The 24,485-nt window shown below is 44.5% G+C and overlaps 1 protein-coding gene across 3 annotated transcripts in view; it reads left to right on the top strand.

Moving 5' to 3' along the window:
• The window catches only part of FCHO2 (FCH and mu domain containing endocytic adaptor 2), a 166,184-nt gene that overhangs the window by 82,332 nt on the left and 59,367 nt on the right, over positions 1-24,485 (top strand). For 2 of the 3 annotated variants that reach the window (XM_061621139.1, XM_061621125.1), the window contains 3 exons: positions 13,561-13,618; positions 16,951-17,126; positions 18,504-18,515. In XM_061621139.1, the coding sequence (XP_061477123.1) occupies positions 13,561-13,618; positions 16,951-17,126; positions 18,504-18,515 (246 nt within the window). The remainder of the gene's footprint in view (positions 1-13,560; positions 13,619-16,950; positions 17,127-18,503; positions 18,516-24,485) is intronic. The other variant, XM_061621129.1, reaches the window with a different exon arrangement.

Below are 24,485 nucleotides of genomic sequence, written 5' to 3'. Positions count from 1 at the left end.
CTGAAGCAATGGAATTTACATGGTGTCAATTAACCAAGTTCCCATCGATTCAATGGGTCTACTCTAGTTGGGACTAGCAGCTGGATTTAGGCATTTATCTCTCTTACAATAGAGAAGTGGATGACATCCAAGGGATGTTCTCAAACATTACAAACATTATAAACAGTATTACTCTTTATAAAAGAAAAACAGAAATAATGAACAAGGTGCTTTCACTGTAGGAACTGGTTTTAAAGAACAAAAAAGGCTGAGTTTAGAATTTGTACTTCTCCTTTGAAACACAAGCTTTAAGCAACCTTTGCTCTTCCTTCACATATTTGAAAAAATCAGCACAGTTCATGCCAAAGTTTAATTTGACAGAAAGCTCTGCTTTGACAAGGGAAGATAACATATGATTCCTGTTGTCAGTCCATACGTTGCCCATAAGTGAAAACACTCTCTCCATGAAAGCATTGCTTACTGGGATGGCAAACACTGCACTGACAACCTTCACCAGAATTCTTGATCAGATGCTCTTTAGCAACTTCACCCATTTCTCATCCAGAGGAAGATATTGGATTTTGTTAGGCAGGATCTGGCTGTATTCCTGAAGATTGGCTTGGAAAACTTCTAGGAGGAGAACTGAACTGGTGCACTTTTTGTTGTTCTTGAAAGAACAACTTTATTTAGTTATTTTCAGTTTGCAAAAATTGTGAATTGAGCTGCGAGAATCAAGGAGGATGTCTCAGGACAAGGTGGGTGTTAAAATGGTGTTGGTGATTGCTGCATTTAAATTGTATGTATGTGCTTTTTTATCGTAAATGCAACATGCTTAGTATTTCAGGATGAGGAGGAGGAGGAGGAAATCATGATCCGTCTCAATCCAGTATCAGTAAAAAGAAAGACATCACCCAGCAATGGTGTGGTTTCTGAGAGCCCCATTGACTTGATCTGTGTTGAATATGCTGTAGTGCAGTGTTGAGGGACCGGATCCAGCCAATGGTCAGATCCAGATCTGGCCCACCCTCCATGGGCCACTTTTGACAAATTGATGGGTCTGCTGACTTGTCAATCACCTGACACCATATGACATCAAGTGTTAAACTTCCAATGAAGAATCAGGCGTGCACTCTTAGAGTGCTCCCATTTCTCCCTTTGCAGGCCCAGCTTTACCTTAAGAGAGGGCCAGGACTGCAAAGGAAGAATCTTGGCTTCCAAAATGGAGTAATCCCAGCGGGGCTGAATTTACATTTAGCTGTGACTTCAAGCCACACTTCCCGCAGGGATCAGCTCCACTTGGGAGTGCCCAACAAGAACCAATCCCAGTGGGGCTTGCATTTGGCGCCAAATTTAGAAATTTAGGAAACTTCAGGGGCACACTATAAGGTTTCCAATTGTTCCTTTGCAGCCACTGCTTTACCTACCCCAACCTGATGTCATATGATGTCAGGTGTTCAGCAGGTGGGCGGGGCTTGGGGAAAATGACCTCAAGTTTTAAATTAGGAGCCCCGGTGGGCCTGATTTGGCCCACAGGCCGAGATTCCCAACGCCTGCTGTAGTGTGTCTCCTTTGCACACTGCTTTATATGATGGACGTTCCAAGTCACATGGAAGGAATCCATGATGTCGCTCTGGCCATTCGAGTGTTGGTCAAATAATGAAATAGTGCATTCCCAGTGCACTGGGAAAAACCAAAGAACCTCCCCCTGCTTATCAATGGTGAAATTGTGCAAATATATGTCTTTCCATTCTGTTCCATGGAAAGACATATTTGTACAATTTCACCACTGCATGGCAATTTTGTTTTTGTTTTAATACAAGTAAAGTGACTGAATGAATGAATTGGTTGTATCCAACAGTGGCTTTACACTAGTAGAATGCATGTGTACTCATGCAATGTGTGACTCCTAATTTTTACTGTTTCCCCTTACTCATAGCAGCCCTCTATGCCTGCCTCCAGAATGTTTCAAATCACTGTGGAATATGGCACAGAGGGCTGCAGTTTACTGGTGGAACTGTGGAGAATTGGGTGCACCACTTTATGCAAGCATAATCCTTTCTGCTGGTGCAAAACCATGTTTGGATGCAAACTGATGCTTTTTATATGTTCTGCTTTTAGGACCTAAAATTTGGTTCAATGGGGCATGTGTAGAATTTTGTCAGGTGCATTCCAGAATCTGAATTTCTGACCAGAATTAAACCAGAGAATTAGCTTAGTGTCAGAATCCCAAAACAATTATTGAACAGAACTTCTCCTTTCCAGTCACCCCCCACAAAATAAATATAGCAAAGCACTGGAATGTTGTGTCTCTGTGTGCCCAGAGCATGCAAACAGCTAGAAGGAAGATCTCAAGACATAACTAACTGTAGCAGCTTCAGGGACCAGAACCCACTACAGACAGTGTGAGGCTTCTTTGTACACAATGCTTCATTAAGTCTTAATGTGACCTCCATCTGTGTTAAACTTTGCCTAGAATGAATGAAATGCTTCAGAACTTAATTATTGAAATGAAATACATAGTGGTTTGGGGAATAGATGACAAGTATGAAGAAAAATTATGCCACAATAGCTGTGTTCGTTTTTAAGGCACCATTTTCTAAAATCCTAATTTCAGATTCAGTCTAATCACCCACTGTGAGGCATGAATTGTGGTAATAAATGCCAAGCGTGTTGCTTACATCTACAAATGAGTGATCTCAGATTTGCAGAAGGTTACATGTTACAAGGATCAAATTCCAAAATATCCACCTTGATAACAGATTACTGGAAGATAGTAAATTTTGAGAGATAATTCAAATTTTAAGATCATTTCTTGCCCACATTTACATGGTGTCAGTTAACCTTTGCTCTTCCTTCACATATTTGAAAAAATCAGCACAGTTCATGCCAGTATTTGAATGGCACCCCAACCCAGACCCAAACTCTAAAACGCCAGAAAGAAGGGGAGAGCGCACCCTCCCCCGAGCTCTTGCCCCAGAGAAAGGCCCCCAGCCCTACGGAGTGCTCTGGCTCCTTCCCGGCTCCCCCGCTCTCCATGGGGGCTTTCTGCTGTTCTGCAGCCATACAAAAGCCCCTGCTGCAGCATGCTCCGTCCCCATGGTGACCAGGGGGGCACAAAGGCAGCCCGCTGCGTCCCAGGAAGCGATGGCATTCCAGCCAGATAAAGCCTGGGTCCAGGAGAAAGGGGGGAGCTTTTGGGGGGGCAAACGTTTTGCCTTTCAGCTACGCACCTCGGGGGCCTAGAAAAGGGTGCCCCCGGGCCGGCTGGGGAGCCTCATGTTGGCGACCAGCAGGCGCAGGCCCTTTCCCAGGCTGAAGTGGCTCCTCTTGACTCGGGGCCTGGGGGGGCTGCGGGGTGACCCCCCCAAAACATTTCTCCCTCCAATTGTTTTTTTTTTACAAAAAATAATTATGTTTATTGCAGAAAACTGTTTTCTTGCCCACGCCTACATGTGTGGCGCTACCCCCCACCCTGAAACCAAAACTTTTCACTGGCTACGAACCTGCGCGCCCGGCTAGTGGCCTGGCAAAGTTGGGGCAGGCAACTAAAGCCCGTTTCTTCCCCGGCCTCGAGGGCCGAGCCTGTGGCTTGCAACTCCCTGCAGGGCAGCCATGAGCTGCCCGGCCACTGCAGGCGCATTGCTCGCTCGCCAAAAGCCACCTGTGGCTGTGGCCGCCTTCGGGGCTCCCTCTCGAGTCGGGTCCCCCACCCCACGGGAGGGCACGGTCTCATCAGGAAAAAAAGGAAGGGCCCCCGGCCGGAGCAGGGAGATGCGGGGAGGCTTCCCTCACTGCTTTGCTCGTGGTGCGCCCGGCAGAACTCGCAGCGCAGGCCTCTCCCCCTGCAGCCTGCATCTTCCACGGGGAAGAGCGGTGGCGGGTTGGAGAGAGCGACTTACCCCCAGCCAAAGGGAGAGGCAGCAGCAGCAGCGCCGCCCCGCCGGAGTCCATGGCAGGCAGGCGGGCGGGCTCCTGGGGCTCTCCGTAGAGAGACCCGCACTGCCCCAAGGCTAAGGCTGGCTCCGGGCCTGCTTAGGGGCGCCTCAGGCACCCCTCAAGCGTTGCGCCCTCCTGCCATACTTACCGTGTTACGCCAGTCCTGGTGGCAGCAACTGGTGGTGGTGCTGGTCCTTGGCACCACCCAGGCAGGAGGGAAGGAGGGAGGGGAGGCAACGAGCAGCAAGCAGATGTTGGCTGAGTGGGAAATGGCGGGCGGCCAGAGCCTTCAGCGTATGCGTGCGTGAATCACGCATGCGTGGCTTGGGGGGCCACTGGAAAACCGGAGATCCACGTGTTCAAGGAGGATATGGCCAGAGCCGGCCCCCTTTTGCCGAAGACTCTGGCTGCAAACCAGTGATCTGGCAACCCTACTATCTACCCATGGTCCCTCCAAGTGAGCTCGCTATGTTTCAGTTCCTGATTCGGAGGACACTGCTCAGCAGACATTGTCAGCTCTTTTTCATTCTCCTACTGGCTCGTCAGGTGATGAGTTTGAAGGGGTTCCTAGCCAACCAAATTTGGACTGCCCTCCTCAGTCGATGGCGATGACGTCTCACCAATTAGTTCATCCTCACTTGACCCAACATGGGCAAGCCCTGCCCTCGGAGCCTCAGGCGGCTGTACCAGATCCTCTCCTAGGCCTGCAACTGTTGAGCCTCTGCTCCCCAATGAGGGTCAGGGAGGGGGAAGACATGAGTTTCAGGTTTCCCAGCTGTCAGAAGGCCCGGAAGACCCAGGAGACTTCAGTACCTGATCCATTGGAAAGGGTATGATCCGTCAGAACATTCGTGGGAAACGGCAGAGGATGTGCACACCCCGGATTTGGTGAGAGACTTCCATGAGGCGTATCCAGAGAAGCCCAGACCTCAGGGTGGGAAGGGTTAATGCATGGAAGGGGGGATGATGTTGAGCCTCCGCTCCCCCATGAGGGCCAGGGAGGGGGAAGACATGAGTTTCAGGTTTCCCAGCTGTCAAAAGACGCGGAAGACCCAGGAGTTGTAGAGTCTCAGCAAGACCTTGGGAGGGGGAGTGAGGTTGAGTCCGGGCCAGTTCCCACGGATGGCGCAGTCTCTGAAGAGGAGAGAGCGCCACCCCCAGACAGGTCGGATGAGCCATTGGAAGATGTTTCGGAGGGCATGTTGACTCCCCCTTTACCAAGCAGCTCTTTATTATTATTATTATTATTATTATTACTATTATTATTATTATTATTATTATTATTATCTAAAATTTATTAGACACCTATCTGGCAGGTAAAATCCTGTCACTCTAGGCGACGTACAATAAAAATATAATACAAATACATGTCAAAACACAAAATACAAAACAGTCAATTAAATCAAATTACAATCACAGAAAACAAAAGACCAATCCACACCTTTAACTACATCTTGGGATGCTTCAAGCATGTCACTGCCCCATGGCCTCAAGCCGGTTGCTAAGGAGACGGTTCTTTTGGACGAGCCGTTGGAAGCACGCTCCCCTGTCACCCTGCTCTCTATGCCGCAAGAAGCAGACAGGACAGATGCAGGACTTGCGAAGGAGTCGGAGATTACGATCTAAAATTTGCCCTACTTATGACTGCAGCTCTCTGGGTTGAGCTGCTGAGTCATCTTTCTTCACACGTTGCAGAGCATGTCTAGAGTGCAGTTAGGGAATTCTAGTGAGATAGGTTAGAGGTTTCTATGAAGCGCACTGCTTTTGATGTATCCATTACTTTAATAAAACAAGATTTAATTGCACCTGCATCTCAGCCTCGTGAATCCCGCTCTGAACAGGATAGCAACTGACCCCGGAGTTCCTTTCACAGCTAAAGGATATACTGGGATTCTTCTCTCAATTACCTCAGCAAGTACCTCAGCAGCAGCCCAGCGCGATGGGTCATCATGTTCGCAATGACACTGTGCCACCTCCTTCTCCAGATCCTTTTGATGTTGCCAGAGGCAGAATTGGAGGTAATGACACCGGAACAGAGGACCCTTTGGCCATTCCCCAGGCCAAAGATAATGAGTGGAGTGAAGATTCAGAATTGGAGGAGGACTCCTCCTATCGTCTATTTGACCCAGCTGACTATGTCCCGCTGTGCGGAATTGTTCTGGACACATTGGGACTCCAGTCTGTGCCTGCCCAATCCCTTGCTTCTCCCCTGAAGGGTGCCAGGATCCTCAAATCTCCCAGATTGGCGGATCACTTCATTCCAGTTCCAGATCCCATTGACAAACTGGCCAAAGAGGAATGGGCTCGGCCGCTGCACCCACGTTGCTTCTCTGCCATGGCTAAGAGACATTACACTTTAGCTGCTGAGTTCATGACTCACCTGAACGTCCCAGGAGTAGATCAGCCAATCTCTGACTTGGTGTCCAGGTCTCTCCTCCCGAAAGAAGGAGACTCCCGGCTTAAGGACCCATCAGAATGGCGGATAGACTTCGCTCTGCGAAAGAACCATGAAGCCACCGCCTATTCCATTTGAGCCTCTGTAGCAGCCTCCATCTTTTCAAGAGCCTCTATGATGTGGCTGGACGAGCTCTTGGAAGACCCGAACCCAGATCCACCCAAACTCAGAAGGGGCCTCATCAAGCTACAAAGAGCGGCAGCATTCATAGCTGATGCTACTTTGGATGCATCACAACAAGGAGCTCGAGCACTGGCTGCAGAAGTAGTGGCACGATGAACTCAGTTTCATAAGTGGGACGCAGATACCATAGCTAGAGTCAATTTATCCACAGCCCTATACTCTGGAGCGTTGCTGTTCAGCAAAGAAGCAGTCTTGGTAGATCCTAAAGACAACAGAAAGCCTGCCCAAAAAAGACGACCGCAGGCCATTTAGGAGGTTTGCTCCGTACTGATACTTTCAGCCCTTTCGAGGAGCTCGGCCTGGGGGGCAAGGCTGCAATCCCTGTTTTACAGACTTCTGCGCCTTCAAGGGAACCTGGCACAAACAGCGGTTCCAGGGCAAGGCTCAGTACCAGGGACATCAAGGCCTTTCCACTTCATCATGCGGACGGGTAGCGTGTCAGCGTTGACAATTCTGATGCCATCCCTATCAGAGGCAGGCTACTCCACTATGCAGGACTCTGGCTGGAGCTAACCCAAGTTTCTTGGATCAGAGATCTTTTCTCTCAGGGTTACAGCATAGAGTTTTGGCTTCACCCCCCCCCCGGACAGATTCGTTCCCTCTTCCATTCCCCAAACCCAGGAACAACAGAGGGTCAGCAGGAAGTAATCCAACATCTCCTTAACATAGCAGCAGTAGAACCAGTCCCACCAGCAGAGAGATCACGGAGTGTCTACTCAGTCCTGTTTGCAGTTCCCAAGTGCGATCTGTCATGGAGGGTGGTTTTGGATCTCAAGTTTGTCAACTGCTTCGTGATGTACCGACGGTTCAAAATGGAGTCCCTTGCCTCAATTATACAGGTTCTACAGCAGGGAGACTTTTTGGCTTCCATCAACCTAAAGGAAGCATATCTCCATATTCCTATCTGCCCTGCCCACAGATAGTTCCTGAGGCTTGCCTTGGGTCACGATCATTTTCAATACACGGCTATGCCTTTCGGGCTTGCGTGGGTACCAAGGGTATTTGCCAAAGTGATGGTCACCCTGGTGGCCCACCTCCGCCTTCAGGGGGTCCGTATTTACCCCTACTTGGATGATTATTGCTCCGGGCAGACTCCAAGGACCATGCACGCGACCAGGTTCTTCGCACCTTCGAGGTTCTCAGGACCCACGGTTGGCTTGTCAACATCAACAAGAGTCAGCTACAACCAGCTCAGCAACTACAGCATCTGGGAGCGATACTAGACACAGTACAGGCCATGGTCTTCCTATCACCGGAACGCATCGCAACCATCAGAGATATGGCAAGGCTCCTGCTACGATGCTCAAAGGCAGATGTGATGTTTCTGGCAAAGGTGCTGGGAAAGTTCATGTCCACCATTCACGTCATTCCGTGGGCACGACACCATACTTGGCCTCTCCAGTGGGTCCTATTACCTTTCCAGGTGGACATTGCCAATTCCAATCATCGCGACATTCGCCTGGATTCCCCCCTTCGGATGTCCTTCCAATGGTGGGCAAGAAGAACTTGAAATCTCAGCAGGGGAACTCCATTCCGAGAACCAGACAGAACAGTAATTACGATGGATGCCAGCCTAACTGGCTGGGGGGCCCACTGCAACTCCCGCTTTGTCCAGGGTGATGATCCAGTCTGGAACAACGTCAGAGTATCAACTGGCTGGAATTACTTGCAGTCCATCTAGCTCTCCGACACTTCCAGCCAATCTTCCAGTTGGAGCACATCCTGATCCAGACAGACAACACCTGCGTAAAATTGCATTTGAACAGACAAGGGGGAACCAGATCACAAGTTCTCCAGGCAGAAGTGACCCAGATCTTCAACTGGGCTGAAAGCCATCTGAGATCTCCATGGGCAGAACATGTCAGTGGGACTCTGAACATGGCAGCTGACTGGCTCAGCAGGCAGCAGGTAGCAGGTGGTTCCGGGAGAGTGGAAATTTCACCCAGCGTCGTTCAACCTCCTCCAGTGCTGGTTCGTCATCTTCTTGGTGGACCTCTTTGCCTCGAGTCACAATCAGCACCTGCCTTGGTACTTCTCCAGATTTCTGGAACAGACCGCGGAGTCAGTGGATGCACTGGCGACCCCTTGGCCAGATGGCCTTCTGTACGCCTTCCCCCCGATTCCTCTACTGGGCAGGACATTGAGAAAGCTGAGACGCGAAAGGGCATAACTGGTTCTGCTGGCCCCATACTGGCCTCGCTGCCCATGGTTCTCGGACTTGATTGCGCTGTCAATAACAGAGCCTTGGAGGCTGCCAGTCAGGCCAGACCTACTGTCTTAGGGACCAATCTGGCATCCAGACCCCAAATGGCTGAGTCTGGAGGCAGCTGATTAATTCAGGCCTATCTCAGGGGGTTGTCGATACAATTATGGCATCTAGAAGGCCATTGACGAATCGCATTTACCAGAGTACGTGGCTCACCTTCTCTAAATGGTGCGCAGGACAAGGTTGCCAACTTTCTCAAGCTACAGTACAACAGGTTCTGCAGTTCCTTTATAGAGGCCTGAAAATGGGACTCAAAGCTAACACCTTACATCATCACGCCTCTACGATCTCGTCAATCTGGTCTGCGTCCCACTCTGATGTTTCTGTGGGTTTGCATGCTCTCATCAGGCGCTTTTTGAAGGGAGCTGCCTTCTCACCAGTGGTGTGTCATCGTTTCCCTTCCTGGAGTCTACCTAAGGTCCTGCAAGCTCTTCAGCGCCCTCCCTTTGAACCTCTTGGGTCAGTGCCTCTGCGACTCTTATCCTTCAAGGTCCTGTTCCTAGTGGCAATCACCTCAGCAAGAAGAGTATCTGAACTGGGAGCATTGTCATCAGCGTGTCATCTCTGCATTTTCCACAAGGACTCAGTTGTGCTGCATCCAGATCCATCTTTTCGTCCCAAGATCAGCTCAACTTTCCACTGTAACCAGGACATTGTTCTTTCTTCTTTTTGTCCTAAGCCCGCTCATCTACTAGAGAAGGCCTGGCACTTGCTTGATGTCGGGAGGGCCCTCAAGATACACCTATCTCGGACTCAGGACATAAGATTGACGGAGTCATTATTTGTATCCTTTCACCCAAGGACTCTGGGGAAAAGGTCTCTAAATCTACTCTGTTTTGTTGGTTGCGCGCCTGCATCGCTCTGGCGTATGAGTCACTAAAGTTGCCAGTGCCCAGTAAAATAACGGCGCATTGCAGCAGGTCAGCTGCCACTGTGGCCGCTTTTGCAACCAACGCACCTCTTGCAGACATCTGTAGAGCAGTGGTATGGTTTACTCCAGACTCCTTTATCAAACATTATTAGAGCTTCTACCGACGCTTCCTTTGGGAGGCGAGTTCTGCAACAGGACCTTTTTCATGAGGAAGCACTAAGTGAGCAATGGGAGGTCCCTCCCTTCTGGGGCTGCTTTGGTACATCCCACGTGATGGCATGCTACCTGGGGAAAACAGGCCATTGGCCTCACCTGAAGGGTGGTTTTCCCAGGAGTCATGCCATCACGGCCTTCCCGTTTGGAGGAGTTTGCATGTGGATGTCACCTACTTCAGTATATTGTTCAGATTTATCACTTAGGCAATAGAGTTAAGTCAGGATTTCCATGTTCATTAGAAATGTTTGCCCTACGGGGCCAGTTTTGTATTTTCCTTGCTGGCAGGCCTGTTGGCTGTTGCTTTTCCCTCAAGATGTCTCATGCTGGACTCGTCGTGAATGAAACTGGAGTAGGAGGGGCTCGCTCCGTTCAGATATTAACTCCAGTACATTCTTGCCTTCGCACACTAGATGGCTCTATGACTACCCACGTGATGGCATGATACCTGGGAAAACCACCATTCAGGTGAGACCAATGGCCCTTTCATCACCCCTTGAAAAGAACCTCACTGGATCCTGATATTTTAGATGACTACCACCCAGTCTGATCACCTTGCTCAAGAAAGGGATGTTTGTGGTGACTGGCAAACTGCAAAGATGCCTAGATGGATCATTAAGATCCAATTCAGTGTAGTTCCATAACTGGACATGGAGCTGAAACACCTTAGTCACCTGGTTAATGATGTTTATCAGGAGACCTGTTGATTCTGCTCAAGCTCTCAGCAGCATTTATTATCATTGACCTGAAGTGTTTCTGTGGGGTGGGGATTGAAGGACTTTGTTCCAATGGTTCAGTTGCTAATTACAGGACCGCTACCAAGAATAGCATTGGGGGACTTCTGCTCGACCTCATGGCATTTATACTGTGGGGTTCTAGTGTTCCATATTGTCCCCAGTGCTATTTAATGTTTATATGAAACTGCTGAGAAGTATTGTCTGGGGATTTGGAGTGCAGCAGCATCAATATGCAGACAGTGCTCATCTCTGTTTCTCCATTCCATCTGAATCAGGAGAGGGTGTGCAAGTGCTGGGACCAGTGTCTGGATACAGCAATGGGTTCAACGAGGGCCAAAAAAATAAAGCAGAATCCTGATTGAGGTGGTATGGATAGGTGACTCCTGAGTGAGGAAATCAGGGAAATGGCCTATTCTGGATATGGTAGCACTTTCCATAAAAGAACAAATGTGTAACTTTGGAGTACTCCTTCAGTGTCCATGCCCAGCTATGGCTACAGGCATTCCTTGACTGGGACAGGCTGACATCAGAGATCACGCTCAGAGCTTGGAAGATTACTTTTAAAAAGTAATAAATTACAGTTACAGTTACATGGCCCAAAAAGTAGTAATTACCGTTACAATTACAATTGCTCTGAAAGTAACTGATTACTTTACTTTTCCTCCAAGGTAATCACTGCAATTACATTTCAGTTACTTTAAAAAAACCGCCTACAAGGTGCTGGCCTTGGCTGCTACACATCTAAGTAGCCTAAAACAACATTAAAAATAAACAAACACATACAGAGGTAGTAGAATAATTATTTTTATTCATAAGATAGCAATGGTGGTCTCTCCGCTGGTAAGGGTGGTGGGGAGGGAGGCTGAGGCCAGTACTCAGATCTTTGCACGCCAAACCAAGTGCAAACCCCCCACTCAGCCAGCCAGCATAATCTCTCTCACTTAACCACCTCCCAGACCCTGCCCTGCCACCAACTGAGGGACTCTCACTCAAGCAAACATTTTCCCCTGAGATGCAAAAAAGTTAAAATACTGCAAATGCAGCCCAGTAGCCAGAGAGGGTGGTGGAAGTCACTTTGTGTGCCAAGTGCAAACACAGTATTTACACACGTTGTCATCTTTCACCTCCACAGTTCTTTATCTCCATTCTGCTGCTGCCTCCTTCTCCTTTATCCATGTTCTTGACCTCCAGATCCTTTTTCCCTCCACTGCATTCTTCACCACCACTATACATTTTTTTAAATAATTGTTTTCTCCACTCCACCCTGTCTCACTCTCTGCCTCCTCCCTCGTCGCCTCCTGCCTATCCACAGAGCATGAGGAAAGAGCAACACTGCACAGAAGCCCAGTTTGAGGCACATGATTTTCATCCACAGATCAGAGGAGCAGAAGACTTCCCCTGCTCCCCCCCAAGTAATGCCCAAAAGTAATTCTGGAAACGTTACAATTACTCCACAAAAGTAGTAAAATTACACCTAGTTCTATTACAATCAAAATGTAAAGGAATTACCCACTCGTTACTCAAAAAAGTAATGAATTACAAGTAATTCGTTACTTGTAACTAGTTACTTCCAAGCTCTGATCACGCTGTAATAACCTCTCAGCTTGACTACCACAATGCATTTTACATGGGGCTGCTCTTGATGATGGTTCAGAGGCTAGTGCAAACTGTTGCTGTCAGGTTGTTACATGTGACAGTGGAAAGGGAATATATAACACTGATCCTAACTCTGCACTGGCTGTGTGTTAGCTACCAGTCCCAATTCAAGGTGCTGTGTTATGTTTTAAAGGTTGTTATTAATGTGCTGATAATTTTAATTAACAGTAATATTAATTACGGTGTTATGATATCTGTATTGTATATTAAGGTTATTGTAAGCCAACCTGGACTCTGACAGGAAGAAGGGCAGGATATGACAATTAATAAAATTAATTAAATAAATATAATTCAGTGAAACATTTCTGATTAACCATGAGTAAGATTGGACTGTCAATGTGGTCCTTGTCATTTGGATAGGGTGTGCAACAAATCAAGTAACCAAGGTAAAACAAGTTCTCCATCTAGCCCTTCTCTCATGCCATTGTGAGATTCCTAGCAGTGAAAAAGATTTCTGTAAGGGTACCTTCAGACACAGCATTTTGCTGGTCTCTGGTGCTCTGAGACAGAACAGAAGCCACTTGCAATCTACACCTGCAGGTGCTGCCCATCCTTACGTTGATTGCTGCCAGTCCAAAGCTACTGTTACATCAAAACAAAGAGCTGCCATCTTTAAAATCTTGCCCTAGAAACCATCTCTTCCTGGTGCACATCTCATGTGAAAGTGCTTTAACTGTGCCTGGTAGGTTATAACAAACCAGCGCAGACCTTGTAGGTTTCCAGTGACTCACTTGGCAGTAGTCTATACCAGGTGCAATATTGGAACAATCATAAAAGGCTGCTGTATAGTCTGTCAAGGTTATGAAAGCCAGAATAGTAGGTCATAAATGCTCTCTGGGGTATGTAACTCCTATGCTTGACTAGACAGCTAACCTTTATTTTAAAAGTGTTGTAAGGGAAGAAAAGTTTAACTAATATGGTATATTCATACCCACCCATCTCAGATATGGCGTCAGTGGATAGTGTTTTAGACATAGATGTGCAAGAGCTTATTTTATCTCTAGACTCTAGCTAGGTTTATCCCCTAGCTTTGACTGCTCAAGCTGTAGAAAATAAGTGTGAATGTGATAAGACTTGTAAAGTTCCAGTTATGATTAACCTGATTCCTCTGAACTTGAGGACTGAAGTTTCAGCTGATATGAATACTGCTGCTTTCATAAACTGGTTAAAAAATAATCAGCAATACATTATGCATGCTTTGACATCTACTGAAAAGTATTTTTGTAGTGATATTGCCCTGATAGGTTTTCTGTTTTCCTTCCAGAACATTCCAGATGTTGATGATGAAGGGTATAGCATTAAACCAGAAGCTAGTCAGAATATCCTTTTTATTGTAATGCTTAATTATGAACATAAGAAGAGCCGTGCTGGATCAGGTTAAAGGCCTATCTACTCCAGCATTTTGCAGCTAACCAAATGCCTATGGGAACCTGAGAAGTAAGACATGAGCACACCCAATAGCATTCTCCTGCTTGTGATCTGCAGCAACTGGTACTCAAGAGGCACACTGCCTTCATGGAAAGGACCATGGCTCAGTGGTAGAACATCTGCTTTGCGTGCAGAAGGTTCCAAGTTCATTCCCCAGGAGATACCCCTGCCTATAAAACCCTGGAAGAGCCACTGCCAATCATTGTAGACAACACTGAGCTAGACAGACAAATAGTCTGATTCAGTATAAAGCAGTTTTCTATGTTCCTCATAGTTGTTGTTCTTGTTATTTGCCTTCAAGTCGATTATGAATCAGTGACCTCCAAGAGCATCTGTCATGAACCACCCTGTTCAGATCTTGTAAGTTCAGGTCTGTGGCTTCCTTTATGGAATCAATCCATCTCTTGTTTGGCCTTCCTCTTTTTCTACTCCCTTCTGTTTTCCCCAGCATTATTGCCTTTTCTAGTGAATCCTGTCTTCTCATTATGTGTCCAAAGTATGATATCAGTTTCATCATTTTAGCTTCTAGTGACAGTTCTGGTTTAATTTGTTCTGACACCCAATTATTTGTCTTTTTTGCAGTCCATGGTATGTGCAAAGCTCTCCTCCAACACCACATTTCAAATGAGTTGATTTTTCTCTTACCCACTTTTTTCGCTGTCCAACTTTCACATCCATACATAGAGATCAGGAATACCATGGTCTGAATGATCCTGACTTTAGTGTTCAGTGATACATCTTTACATTTAAGGACCTTTTCTAGTTCTCTCATAGCTGCCCTCCCCGGTCCTAGCCTTCTTCTGATTTCTTGACTTTTGTCCCCATTTTGGTTAAGGTATTGATAACCCTTGACAAGTTCAGTGTCCTCATTGTCAACTTTAAAGTTGCATAAATGTTCTGTTGTCATTACTTTAGTCTTTTTGACACTCAGCTGTAGTCCTGCTTTTATGCTTTCCTCTTTAACTTTCATCAGCATTCGTTTCAAATCATTACTGGTTTCTGCTAGTAGTATGGTATCGTCTGCATATCGTCTGTGGTACAGATCATGAACTGGTAATATCGAAAATCAGAGTAAATCTAAAAGAAGAAGAACAAAACAATCATAATGCCAAAATACAATTTAAATAACATCCCAGAAGAATTTAAAGATCAAATAAGGAACAGAGTTGAGGCTTTAAACCTAGCTGATAGAGAACCAGAAAAACTATGGAGTGAAGTCAGGGACATTATCAGGGAAGAATGCAAAAAGACAGTATCTCTAATTAAAAAGAGAGAAAGACCTCAATGGATGACTGATGGAACTCTTAAAATGATTAGAGAGAAGGAACGCAAAAGCAAAACACGGTTAGAATCCTAAATGCAATAATACAGAGACTAGTACATAGGGTCAAAAAGAACTACTACAATAATCAGCATTTGTTGCAAATCATTACTGGTTTCTGCTAGTAGTATGGTATCGTCTGCATATCTTAAATTATTGATATTTATCTCTCCGATTTTCACACTTCCTCATCTTGGTCCAATTCCGCTTTTCGTATGATATGTTCTGCATATAGATTAAACAAATAGGGTGATAAAATACACCCGTGTCTCACATCCTTTCCAATTGGGAACCAATCGGTTTCTCCATATTCTGTCCTTACAGTAGCCTCTTGTGCAGAGTATAGGTTGCGCATCAGGACAATCAGATGCTGTGGCACCCCCATTTCTTTTAAAGCATTCCATAGTTTTGCATGGAATTTGCTGTAGTCTATGAAGCACAGGGTGATTTCCTTCTGAAATTCCTTGGTCCATTCCATTATCCAATGTATGTTTGCAATATGATCTCTGGTACCTGTTTCCTTTCTAAATCCAGCTTGGACGTCTGGCATTTCTCACTGCATATATGGTCAGAGCCTTTGTTGTAGAATCTTGAGCGTTACTTTATTTGCATGAGATATTAAGGCAATAGGTCAATAATTACTGCATTCCTTGGGATCCCTTTCTTTGGAATTGGGATGTATATTGAACGCTTCCAGTCTGTGGGCCATTGTTTAGTTTTCCATATTTGTTGACAATTTTTTGTCAAAATTTGGACAGATTCAGTCTCAGTAGCTTGTAGCAACTCTATTTGTATGCCATCTGTTCCTGGTGATTTGTTTCTTCCAAGTATTTTAAGAGCAGCTTTCACCTCACATTCTAAAATTTCTGGTTTTTCATCATATGGTTCCTCTGTGAATGAATCTGTCATCCTTGCATCTCTTTTATAGAGTTCTTCAGTGTATTGCTTCCATCTTCCTTTTATTTCATCTGGGTCAGTCAGTGTGTTGCCCTACTTTTGGTTTAAATTTCCCTTTCATTTCTCTGATCTTTTGGAATAGGGCTCTTGTTCTTCCCTTTTTGTTTTCCTCTTCCATTTCTATACAGTAACTATTGTAATAGCTCTTTGTCCCTATGTACTAGTTTCTGTATTGTTGCATTTAGGGTTCTGACCGTGTTTCTGTCTCCTTTTGCTTTTGCTTTTGCTTTCCTTCTCTTTTTAACCATTTTGAGAGTTTCTTCAATCATCCTTTGAGGTCTTTCTCTCTTTTTAACTAGAGGTATTGTCTTTTTGCATTCTTCCCCGATAGTGTCTCTGACTTCACTCCATAGTTCTCCTGGTTCTCTATCAACTAAGTTTAAAGCCTCAAACTTCCTCATACTGTTCCTCATAATGAACATATTCATATGTTCCTCATACTGGAGATAATATAGCCATCATGACTGGTAGCCACCAATATCCCCATACGCTTATCTAATTCCCTGACAAAGCCATCCAAGTTGGCAGCCATTACTACATCTTGTGGTAGGAAATGCCTTAGTTTTGTGCTGTGTAAATTTCTTTCCTTTTGCCTTTCAATCTCCCATCAGCTTCATTGGATGATCCTGGGTTTTACTATTATATGAGAGGAGGAAAAACTATCCACTTTCTCAGCAACCTGCATGTTACCCAATTTTCTAAACTAAAAAGTCACAAACATTATAACCTTTCTTTATAGGAGAGTTGCTTCAGCTCTTTTATAGCTTTGGTTGCCCTCTTCTGCATAAGAACTCTTTGAATATATGAAACACTTATTTCAATGATTTTTGTGAGCCTTAAAAATCCTTTTTAGTGACTTATTTTCTTGCAATTTCTCTGTTTCTTATGCATAGCAGTGCTATTTCATTACCTGATGGACCAATTTTTACCTTAACTTCCAATAACATACCAAAGAGAACCACTTCTATTCTTCAAGTGATTCTGACTCTGAAGATGATGAACCGAGGAAGTTCCATGTGGAAATCAAGCCTGTACAGCCTAACAGTAGTTCTCATTATGCCATGCCTTCACTGGATGAATTAAAAGAATCAATAGGGAACATCACACTTTCACCAGCTATATCTGTAAGTACCCTGATCACAGTGTCTAGTATAGCAGGTACAATAGGTAATAAATTAGTATTACTTAGTTGCTGTAAACCGTCCAGAGAGCTTCGGCTATGGGGTGGTATACAAATAAAATAAATAAATAAATAGTGTTAACCAGTTTAGCTCAGATCCATAAAATGTAGAAACTTCCTTAATTTTCTTATTTTAATTATTTCAAATGGTATGGAATGCAGTATTCCAGGCTTTTGGAGCAAGAGCAGAGGTGCTGCTTGTGTCTCCTTCAAAGAACATATATGGGATGTTAAAGGTGCAACACAGCCATTTTTTGTTCATTAGCAGGAGCCTCTCTATTCAGAAAAGAACACCCCAGCCAAGTTTTTGAAGCTATGTTCTTTATAGTACTGTATAGTCAATACTGTGTTCCTGAATCAATAAGCAGAGATTGTGTTGCATTCTGATGCTCAGATTGGAATCACCAATATACTGAAGTCAGATTTTTAGTTGAAGAAGATGTTGGAGTTTTCTGGCATGCTAGAATTAGAATATTTGTGTGAGATGGTCCTGCCCCTTGCCATGCTGCAGGCTAATAGGTTTTGTTGGATTCCTACACTTTCTTTTAACTGTCTTCTGAAAAGTGAGAAACCAAACTGCAGTGTAACCCTTTCACATAACGTTATTACTAAGCACTGTTTGCATTGTGCATGGATGAATATGTCCCTGTATGACACCAGATATTTATCCTCCCCATCCTCAGGTGTATGAATCCAACACTGTTCTATCTGTGCCTTGCCTTTCTCTGTACTGGAGTGACGGCTGCTGTTATGAGAGAGAATATGCTTCCTAAATAACTAGGGAGAAGGGATCAAAATACCCCATTTAAGGACTTTTCAAGATAATCCAGTACACATCCATTTAGACTACTTCTTTTTTAAATTTGAGCTTTCTCTGTGTTAAGAAAGAACCAAGATATCCCTGTGGATGTGGCCCTGGGGTGGCTTACCTGTGGCCCTCCAGATTATTGGGCTCCAACTCCTAGCAGCCTCAGACAACATGGCCAATAGTCAGGATGATGGGAGTTGTAGTCCAACATCTGGAGGGCCATAAGTTAGCCTCCCTTGCTTTAGATAAAGATGTATGCAAATATAAAATATATGATGCTTCAGTGCTGTGGTGTTTGAGATCTGCAGTAAATGGGAGGTACCATCAGGGATTTTTTCCTAAGTATTCTTATCTTTCTTTAAAATGCTAAAACTGTCTTATGCTTTTTATTATGTTAACATTGCAGCGTGATGCTTCCAACATGAAAGTTAGGAGGGAAGTGTAGTACATATCAGTTGCACAAAATCATATGTAATTATATTTTCCCCATTTTATTTCCTATGCTGACATCAGAGACATAGTCCTGTAAGTATTTAATATAGTTTACTTTTAATAAAGAAATTAGTGGTGTGGACTGGTGATTTTTTAAAGTTTGTGTGTGGGTGTTGGCGGTGGTAGTGATTACCCAGAGTTACCAGTTAACCTTGTGCCATGAAATAGTTTCCCCCCCTGCTTTTACAAGTTCCTTATCTTAGCAGATATACCCTGTAACAGAAGATTGTCAAAGGGAAAGGAAAATATATGGTGTGATAAATTTCCATGTTGCTAAATTCTCTTAAAGCTTTTCAGATATGAACCCACAGTCTGCAAGATAGGAAACAATTGTAATTTTCCTTTTTAGCACCAAAGACCTACAACTTTGTTCACAATGACAGCTGTTTCACTCTCCATTAGCAAGCATGACAAGTTTCCTCCCAACTTAAGTTGTAGAGGTGGATCAGGAATCATCTCTGCAATCACACTGGTGTTCCCAGGCTTTCCTAGTGCCTCTGAAACTCAGCACGATTCCAAGGATAATCTCTGCCCCTCAGTGGCGTACCTGGTTAAATGTAAACCCTGTATTTAATGGTTTTACTGGGGGACCCCTTTAGATAGCCATATGTATTACTTCAGTTGTGACACACTCAACATTATTCTCCACCACTACCATTCCATGTTTTCTAATTGCTTCAACATTCCTGTTCCATTAGAGAGGCAACAGTTTGCCAACCCTGATTTAAAAAAATACTCTAAGCACATGCAGTTTTGCATTTCAAAACTTACTTTAATCATAGCGTTATTATGACCACAGGAATAAAATGAAGTTTGCTTCTGTTGTCCTAGTGGTAACATTATACAGCCACAAAAGCCAGCGGGGATTTTTCACATTCTGCAATGTTAAATGGAAAATACCCCCCATGCCATTCTGATGCTTCCCATAAGCTCATTTCAAAACAAAACCTTACAAAATTTATAGTTCTGAACTCAGAAACGCTTGCTTAACAACCCTGTCAATTTTCATGGCGATACACAAAACAGTCAAAGAGAATCGAGAGTTCAAAGTCTAAAAAGAGAGAAAAAAACCTCAGCCCTTTTGGACTTTTTTCTGCCAGAGTTCTCATAATCTGTTGAAATTCATTAAAAATCAGCCATGTTCACAGAATACCTGTAATCCTAATACTGACCTTGCCCCGTACTCTGACCTTCATCTTCTGCAGTTTCAAAGTTAAAAAAATGCCTGGTTGATTTTTAATTAATTTAAGAAATTTTGGCTGGAAGCCTATTATAATGCGGGGCATGCTCGGTAAGGACCAACTGTCAGTGTTCTAAAAGCCTCACAGCTGCTGAGCTTGGTTAATCAGAGGGCCACACCCACACCAGACTTGATTTCACTTGAGACAGTTATGGCTTCCCTCAAAGAATCCTGGGAAGTGTAGTTTGTGAAGGGTGCTGAGAGGAGACTCCTATTCCCCTGAGAGAATGGTTTAACAGTCAGCCACTCTGATTGAAGGTCTGTGAGAGGATCAGGGCATCTCCTAGCAACTCTCAGCACCCTTCACTAACTACACTTCCCAGGATTCTTTGAGAGAAGCCATGATTGGCTTTGAGCTGTGGCTTTGAGAGAAGCCATAATAAATTGTTTTAAATTGTTTTTAAAAGATGTGTTTTTAAATTAGTATATTTGTTTTTAATTTTTTTAGTTGTTGTAAACCGCACAGAGAGCTTCGGCTATGGGGCGGTATATAAATACACTAAATAAATAGATAAATAAATAATGATTGTCCAAAGTGTAATAGAGGCCTGGTGTGGATGTGGCCACGGACAGCTTTGTTTTAAATTTGGGTGGGAGGTGGGATTGCCAGGTTCAGGGCCTGAGACGGATCCTGTATCTTTAGGAGAAGAGAAAGTCAGCCAAGCGCTGGTGTTCTTGCAACATAGTAATGGGAAAAACCACAAGGTAGAATTCTGTCTTCCCCCTGCCCAACTGTGAAAGATACAAAAGACATCTTGGTTGCCAGGCCCAGCCTGGTCAGTTTTACCTATCCTAATCATGATTGCATAGGAGTAAATCCGATTCAACTCAGTAATCATACAAATGATCAGATCTGCCTTTTCCCTCCTTCCCCTTTCCTCTCCCTTTCTCCTCCCCTCCCCTCTTCCTTCTTCCACCTCCCCTGCCCACTCCAGCCCTCCATCCCTCCCCCCCCCGGTCAGTTTTACCTATCCTAAGCATGATTGCACGGGAGTAAATCCCACTGAACTCAGTAAACATGCAAATGACCACATCTGTCCTTCTCCCCTCCCCCTCCTGCCTGCTCCCATCCCAGTCCTCCCCTCTGCCTTACCACCCCTCCCTCCTCTCCCTTCCCGATCCCCTGTGGTCAGTTTCACCTATCCTAAGCATGATCGCTGGGTGTGTGTGTGTATAAATCCCAATCCCACTTAACTCAATAAGCATGCAAATGATCAATCCATTCTCAGCAAACTTGCACAGGATCCTACCTCCCAGATTAAAAAGCAGGGAAATTCACTAATAGGCAAAAAACCTTACGGTTTAAGAATGTACATATAGCCCACAGATATTTCTATCAAACTTTAAAAAGCAGGGAAATTGGGCAGCTATAGTGAATGTACCAGGGGAGCAGGAGACCTGAACTCCTCTCTGAGATATTGTACTGCCCTACAAAGTTGTCAAAATGCAAAGACAATTTGGGTTGGTCTTTCACAGTCCAATCCACTTGCTGTGTAGCTTGGAAGAATTTGGTAACATGTGCCTCTGAGCATATGGTGAGTGGTGGCAACACCTGTAATCAGCCCAAATAATAGAAAGAAGACATGTGCTATGCTGATCTTGTTTTAGCAGGGAGGAAGCAACATTATTAAGACAGTTGATATAGTTCAGATGGTCACTTTAAATATGTCTGATTTCCTTTGCAATTTTAGTGAAGTTTCCTATAGGAAATCATTTTCTTTTGTTTTTGTTTCTATGAATATGTGAAGTACAGCAACACTTTTCAAAATTCACACTAAAAAAAACTCCAAACATAATTGTGTAATAATGGCACTGACTTCTGCAAACTAGTCTCCAGTGGACCTCAGAAGTATCTCAGTTTGCACAAGATGAAACAGTGGGAAGTGAAATATATTCTAGCAAAATTCTAGGTGTGCTCTATGTTTTTAATTGATCGTGACCACCTTGCCTTAAATGAAGTGGTTTAAACATAGCAGGCTGAAAACATGCATCCTCTTTTTTCCAACAGCTAGAGTAATTGCTGAAGTAGCAACATACTGTAATCAGTCTGATCTTACATCAAACTTCAGTTTCAGATTCAACTGTTAATGCACCCAAAATAGAAATAGAACAATAACCTCCAATATAAAACACAAAAGGCTGTCTTCACTATCACATGACAAACGACAGGAGCTGAGAAAGGTCCGGTTCGGAATAAACCTCCCCCCTGGGATAAAAACCAAAGAAATGATGAAATGTTAAAAGGGGTAGGCCTAGACGTAGGCATTGTGAGAGCAGGGGCACAGGATATAAATTCAGAAGAGCAAAATTACCACAGGCCTAACCACAACTGCCAAAGACACTTGAAGAGAGACACTGCTTACAAGTGCCTGTACGCTAATGCTAGGAGCCTCAGAACCAAGATGGGAGAACTGGAGTGCTTGGTCTTAGAGGAGAGCATTGATATAGTGAGCATAACGGAGACCTGGTGGAATGGAGAAAACCAGTGGGATACGGTTATCCCTGGATATAAACTATATCGGAAGGACAGGGAAGGACGTATTGGTGGCGGAGTCGCTCTATACGTGAAAGAAGGCATTGAATCCAGCAAGCTCGAAACCCCAAAAGAGGCAGACTCCTCCACAGAATCGTTGTGGGTGGTGATACCATGCCCCAGGAGGGACTTAATACTGGGAACGATCTATCGTCCCCCTGATCAAAATGCTCAGGGAGACCTTGAGATGAGATATGCAATTGAGGAAGCATCCAAACTAGGAAATGTGGTAGTAATGGGTGACTTCAACTACCCGGACATAGACTGGCCGCATATGTGTTCCAGTCATGACAAAGAAGCAAAGTTTCTAGATACTCTAAATGACTATTCCCTAGACCAGTTGGTCATGGAACCGACCAGAGGGACGGCAACCCTGGACTTAATCCTCAGTGGGGACCGGGACCTGGTGCGAGATGTAAGTGTTGTTGAACCGATAGGGAGCAGTGACCACAGTGCTATTAAATTAAACATACATGTAACTGGCCAATTGCCAAGAAAATCCAACACGGTCACATTTGACTTCAAAAGAGGAAACTTCACAAAAATGAGGGGATTGGTAAAAAGAAAGCTGAAAAACAAAGTCCAGAGGGTCACATCACTCGAAAATGCTTGGAAGTTGTTTAAAAACACTATATTAGAAGCTCAACTGGAGTGCATACCGCAGATCAGAAAAGGTACCGCCAGGGCCAAGAAGATGCCAGCATGGTTAACGAGCAAAGTCAAGGAAGCTCTTAGAGGCAAAAAGTCTTCCTTCAGAAAATGGAAGTCTTGTCCGAATGAAGAAAATAAAAAAGAACACAAACTCTGGCAAAAGAAATGCAAGAAGACAATAAGGGATGCTAAAAAAGAATTTGAGGAGCACATTGCTAAGAACATAAAAACCAACAACAAAAAATTCTATAAATGCATTCAAAGCAGGAGACCATCTAGGGAGACAATTGGACCCTTGGATGATAAGGGAGTCAAAGGTGTACTAAAGAACGATAAGGAGATTGCAGAGAAGCTAAATGAATTCTTTGCATCTGTCTTCACAGTGGAAGATATAGGGCAGATCCCTGAACCTGAACTAACATTTGCAGGAAGGGATTCTGAGGAACTAAGACAAATAGTGGTAACGAGAGAGGAAGTTCTAAGCTTAATGGACAATATAAAAACTGACAAATCACCGGGCCCGGATGCCATCCACCCGAGAGTTCTCAAAGAACTCAAAGGTGAAATTGCTGATCTGCTAACTAAAATATGTAACTTGTCCCTTGGGTCCTCCTCCGTGCCTGAGGACTGGAAAGTGGCAAATGTAACGTTAGCCAATCTTCAAAAAGGGATCCAGAGGGGATCCCGGAAATTACAGGCCAGTTAGCTTAACTTCTGTCCCTGGAAAACTGGTAGAAAGTATTATTAAAGCTAGATTAACTAAGCACATAGAAGAACAAGCCTTGCTGAAGCAGAGCCAGCATGGCTTCTGCAAGGGAAAGTCCTGTCTCAGTAACCTATTAGAATTCTTTGAGAGTGTCAACAAGCATATAGATAGAGGTGATCCAGTGGACATAGTGTACTTAGACTTTCAAAAAGCGTTTGACAAGGTACCTCACCAAAGGCTTCTGAGGAAGCTTAGCAGTCATGGAATAAGAGGAGAGGTCCTCTTGTGGATAAGGAATTGGTTAAGAAGCAGAAAGCAGAGAGTAGGAATCAACGGACAGTTCTCCCAATGGAGGGCTGTAGAAAGTGGAGTCCCTCAAGGATCGGTATTGGGACCTGTACTTTTCAACTTGTTCATTAATGACCTAGAATTAGGAGTGAGCAGTGAAGTGGCCAAGTTTGCTGACGACACTAAATTGTTCAGGGTTGTTAAAACAAAAAGGGATTGCGAAGAGCTCCAAAAAGACCTCTCCAAACTGAGTGAATGGGCGGAAAAATGGCAAATGCAATTCAATATAAACAAGTGTAAAATTATGCATATTGGAGCAAAAAATCTTCATTTCACATATACGCTCATGGGGTCTGAACTGGCGGTGACTGACCAGGAGAGAGACCTTGGGGTTGTAGTGGACAGCACGATGAAAATGTCGACCCAGTGTGCGGCAGCTGTGAAAAAGGCAAATTCCATGCTAGCGATAATTAGGAAAGGTATTGAAAATAAAACAGTCGATATCATAATGCCGTTGTATAAATCTATGGTGCGGCCGCATTTGGAATACTGTGTACAGTTCTGGTCGCCTCATCTCAAAAAGGA

This window comes from Rhineura floridana, chromosome 1 (assembly GCF_030035675.1).
Source record: "Rhineura floridana isolate rRhiFlo1 chromosome 1, rRhiFlo1.hap2, whole genome shotgun sequence".
Classification (NCBI taxonomy): Eukaryota; Metazoa; Chordata; class Lepidosauria; order Squamata; family Rhineuridae; genus Rhineura; species Rhineura floridana.
The sequence above is the reverse complement of the archived record's forward strand: the minus strand, read 5'-3'. Positions and strand labels throughout refer to the sequence as shown.